Source organism: Cucurbita moschata, unplaced genomic scaffold (assembly GCF_002738365.1).
Source record: "Cucurbita moschata cultivar Rifu unplaced genomic scaffold, Cmos_1.0 Cmo_Scf00001, whole genome shotgun sequence".
NCBI lineage: Eukaryota > Viridiplantae > Streptophyta > Magnoliopsida > Cucurbitales > Cucurbitaceae > Cucurbita > Cucurbita moschata.
The window spans coordinates 2,542,041-2,547,222 of NW_019268517.1; the positions used below are offsets into that span (position 1 = coordinate 2,542,041).

At 34.4% G+C, this 5,182-nt stretch overlaps 1 protein-coding gene across 2 annotated transcripts; it reads right to left on the reverse strand.

Moving 5' to 3' along the window:
- LOC111445602 (F-box protein PP2-A13-like) lies at positions 1–3,061 on the reverse strand. Of its 2 annotated transcripts, XM_023084102.1 has the most exons (5): positions 2,805–3,061; positions 2,403–2,700; positions 2,194–2,312; positions 293–739; positions 1–258 (listed from the first exon to the last, which is right to left on the reverse strand). In XM_023084102.1, exons 1-4 carry the CDS (start codon positions 2,864–2,866, stop codon positions 313–315), a joined length of 906 nt encoding a protein of 301 aa, XP_022939870.1. In that variant the 5' UTR covers positions 2,867–3,061; the 3' UTR covers positions 1–258; positions 293–312. The 2 variants fall into 2 exon arrangements, with proteins under 2 accessions (XP_022939870.1, XP_022939861.1); XM_023084093.1 differs by having other exon boundaries at positions 1–739.
- Positions 3,062–5,182: the final 2,121 nt, after the last annotated feature.

The window sequence follows — 5,182 nt, forward strand, 5'->3', positions numbered from 1 at the left end:
TTTTTTTTTTTTTTTTTTTTTTTTTTGCACATTTCAATCCCTATTTGGTTCATTTGGAGGTTTCAAAAACATAAAATGACACCAAAACTTTCAGACAAAACATGTCTGAAAATTGGAAAAACCAAGCATTGCTACGACAAGTGAGTGACCGACCTCCCGATTCACCAATCGACTCGAAGGAGGCTCGGAGACTTGGAGTGCTGGTCTCGAGAGCCCCATCAGGCTTCCAAGCCATCCCGAGTTTGTCGAGTAAAGAAAGGCACTCTTTCAGATAAACCGTGTCGTCTAAAAGGCCGCAAGAGGTTCGATATTTTACCTGTTGTTTTTAGCTACAAAATCTTTAGGCTGTATGAGCACAGAGTCTAGGCAGAGGCCTCCTTTGGTGTGAGTGCAATCAATCTGAGTCAATGCGAATTTGAGCTTCATCATGTTGCTGCTGCTGCTGCCACTTTCAATGGTGAAATCTCCCACATGGTAGTTCACCCAGTTCCCAGGACTGCCCAAGAAGCACCGTGACTCGGTGTGCTGATTATCGGATGTCGTCAGCTGAAACCTCACTGGCTTTACGTCCCAGCCATGGACTTGATCCATCAGGCAGATCCGACGACCGAGTCTCTTCGACGGTTTGCCGAGATGAAGCCGGAAGAACACTGCATATCTTCCTTCTGGGAACTGGAACTTCAGCTCTCCCTTCACCTCGAACCACCATGTTTGTTGAAGATAAGCTATCGACTGAAATCTGGATTTACGAACAGGAAACAAGAAATATCACATCTAAAACGAAGACAGCCAGCAGATTGAACACACCCGAATCTAATAAAAGAAAAGAAACACTCGTTTTTGCTCCAATGTTGTTTCCAAACCGAACCGAATCAATGTTAGTTCATACAGATATTATACTGTATGTTAGGTTGTTTTACAGCGCTATGTGATTGGGTAACTCGTAAAGGTTTTGAAATTACTGTGTGTGAATCTGAAAGTCGAGGTTACTTCGATCGTTTCCTCACCACAGCTACACTTGAAATCATTGTTCACAAGCCCAAGTTCGACAGTTCTTCGAAAGTCGAACTTCGAACTTCAATCGTTCTAAAAAAACAGGTCATTGTGAAAACACAATAAACAAAGAAAGCAATTCCAATGACACGAGCGCCTCAAAGAAAGAACGCAAACCACAAATTCAGTCTCGAAACTTTCAAGTTCGTCTCAAGTATCTATGCTTATTCCCCAAATATGGTTATTGCTTCTTCTCCAAGAAAAGAAGTACACGACCCATTGTAAAGGTTTTGAAATTACTGTGTGTGAATCTAAAGGTCGAGGTTACTTCGATCGTTTCCTCACCACAGCTACACTTGAAATCATTGTTCACAAGCCCAAGTTCAACAGTTCTTCAAAAGCCGAACTTCGAACTTCAATCGTTCGAAAAACACAGGTCATTGTGAAAACACAATAAACAAAGAAAGCAATTCCAATGGCATGAGTACCTCAAAGAAAGAACGTAAATCACAAATTCAGTCTCTAAACTTTCAAGTTCGTCTCTAAAAGTATCTATGCTAATCCCAAATATCGTCATTGCTTCTTCTCCAAAAAAAGTTCACGCATAAGAAGTGATCCCATTTTATTCATCGGGTCTAGATATACTAGTTCACAGGCCCAACTTCTTCAAAACTTGAACTTCGAACTTCAGTCGTTCTAAAAAACAGGTCATTGTGAAAACACAGTGAACGACAAATTCAGTCTCTAAACTTTCAAGATCATATCTAAAAGTATCTATGCTTATTCCCCAAATTTCGTCATTGCTTCTTCTCCAAGAAAAGAAGTTCACAACCCATCCATAAGAACTGATCCCATTTTTTTCCTCGGGTTCAAATATACTAGATCACATACAGTCAAAATGGGAGCAAGGTGTTACAATTAAACCAGAAACAGAGACTCGACATCGTATGTTCTATTCCACTAGAGACCATATTTTCGAGGTTGGCACGAGCCCAAGAGTTCATAGGATAAACTTCGTAATCTAACCAAGAACGATTTCGAAGCTCAGTTCCTAACCAAGAATGATTCAAACAACTCTTTTACTCTCAAAATCATCAAATAAAAGCTAACCAAAATCATCAAATCCCAATGATAAACAGAGTAAATTGATAAACAACAATGCAAAATCAAAGTTCTTCAGAAGTTCTTAAATCATCTCACCTAGATTCATCAGTTGAGATATGATTCCAATATCTCCTATCACCAATTCCAGTAATCGTCAATGCCTTCCAAGAAATCGCCATTGATAAGCCTCCAGTTCTCTTGTCGAGCCAAAACTCCTTCAACAATTCAAAACCCTAAATCAATCGACAGTTCATAATCCAAAATTCAACGATTCTAAATAGAGAAAAAAGAACAGAGAGACGAACCTTCGAGACGCCATTTAAGGGATTTCGTTTACAAAGCCTAGAATAAACATCTTTCTTCCTCAAATTCATCATAGCTTTATCTTTCTCCTCGAACTCCAGTGCTTTGTCGATCAGAAACTGATAGTTAGACGGCAACTTCGATTCCCATACGAAATCCGCCGAAGCAGCGTCGCGGAAAAGTCGGTTCACTCCGGCTAATTTGCAAATCTCCGGCGGGTCCATATGCATCAGAACCAGAGCCACGCAATTTTCCGGCATATCTTCGAGTCCAGACATGAATAGCGGACAATTTCTTCCACTGCAATCCGATAAATTAGCACCCATCCGATTAAACCCTGGATTTTGAAAGAAGAATCCACAGCACCTAGAACTTCAATTCGACTTTAGAACTTAAATTTAAACCTGAATCTGAAGATCTTCACCACGAGATTCAAGGGGAGGAACAAAACCAAACCCAAACTCATTTATTTCAAATACCTAATCAAAATCGAACAATCTCGAACATCCAAATCGATTTTTCAAGGTAATCACCACTTCAAAACCCCTGAAAACTACATCAGCCAAGAATTCAGAGAAAGAAATATCCAAAGAGGACGAGAATTCAAGAACTCCCTGATAACTAATAAATCATTTTAGACAGAGAGAGAGACAGAGAGATTAAAATTTTCGTTCTCTCTCTCTAAAATCTGAATTTATCTATCTTCTTGTTCGAGCCGACTGACATGGATGGAGGTAGCGAGGTCGCATCCAGTACAGTGCGATTCATTTTGCAAGAACACGAAGAAAGAGAAACTGATTCTGTTACGTACTGATTATTGAACGGCCGTGTAATACACTCGCGCCAATTGTTGAATAATTAGGAGAGCGTGTTGTACACGCGCTAGTTTTAGCGCGTTTTCAGTTCATTGCTTTTTTTTGTTCTTTTTTTAATTTTTCTTTTTCCAGGCAAGTTGTATTTCCGTTTTAAAATTTGTTTTGGATTGAAATTATTGTCTTGTGGATAAGATTAAAACCATGGATGAGGTGTTGCTCTAAACAAATCTTTTTTTTTTTCTTTCTTTTTTTAATCTTTATATATTAATTTATTTCATAAACTAGTTAGTTTAATAAGCAGTTATTCATAATTATATCATTCGAGAACCCGACTAACTAGAAATATTCAACCCAAATTATATAAAATTTTGGATTATAATAAAATGATAAGAATCTCGACTCTTCACAATGGTATGATATTGTCCACTTTGAGTATAAGCTCTCGTAACTTTGTTTTGGGCTTTCCCAAACGGCCTCATTACAATGGAGATGGTATTGGAGATGGTATTCCTTAATCGAGACTCCCCTTATTTGAGGCTTATGAAGCTCTCGAATAGTCTCTCCTTAATCGAGGCTCAACTTCTTTTTCTGGAGCCCTCGAACAAGGGGACAAAGTACACCATTTTGTTCCACACTTCAATCACTTTTGACTACACCTTCGAGACTCACAATTCTTTGTTCGATATTTGAGGATTCTATTGACATTGCTAAGTTTAGGGCATGACTCTGATACCATGTTAGGAATCACGACTCTCCACAATGGTATGATATTGTCCACTTTGAGTCTAAGCTCTCATGCCTTTGCCTTGGGGTTCACAAAACGCCTCATTCCAATGGAGATAGTATTTCTAACTTATAAAATTGGGTCGAGTTAGATTTCTTTTCGATTTTGGATGAGTTGAATTTTTGACAAACCAAAAATTCGGGTCAATTTTCGTGGGTTGACCGTTGTTTTGTCCTGACCGACCCAAAAATAGAATTACAACCCGACCAACCCTACGTTATGTTTGGTTTTTCAATACTGTCATTAAAAAAAATTATCTTATACTAAACTTAATTAACTATTGGTTTATATTAATTAGTCATAAATTGCATTTAATTAATTAACTACTATCTACCTTATCTCAATCCTTTAATTTTTTTTGTTAATATTTTAATTAATTTATATTTATTTAATTATTTTAAGGGAGAAGTTATGGAAATTATTAATTAATTTCTAATTCAATTATAATTGTTTAGTATATATTATTTTATTTTGTGACAGAGCTTAAAAGTTTGCATGGAATATTTGACTATCTTTATTATCTAATTAAATTTGTTTATTTTAATTATAAAAATAATAATAAGTGCAAATATCCCACCATTCAATGAAAAATATGAGTTGTTTTTAAATTATTTTAATACAAAATTAATGTTCATTAATAAAAGTCAAAGGTAAACGAACATATAAAAAATATATATATTATTGAATTTTTAAATTTTAAAAAATTTTATTTTTGTAAAAGGCATGTTATTATTATTATTTTTATTTGGTTACGAAAAAAATAACAAATATTTATTAGTCGTGCATTATCTTAAATAAGGTTTAAACTGTGCATTATTTCTATCTCTGTCTCCATTAATTAATTTATTATTATTATAGTAAATCATTAATTGAATATTATATTGTAAATATAAAAATTTAAATTTTTAGAAATTAAGTAAACATTTTTTTTAAAAAAATCATTTTTCAAAAAATTATATTTTAAATTATCCATTTAAATTTTTTCTTGAAAATGTTATCATTTACAAAAAATGAAAGGTAAAAAATTCAATTTTTTGCGGCCGTTATTTATTTTTATGGATAAGAAATGTTTCCATTTCATTTCACGAACATTTTTAATTTATATATATATATATATATATATATATATATATATATATATATATATATATATATATATATATATATATATATATATATATAT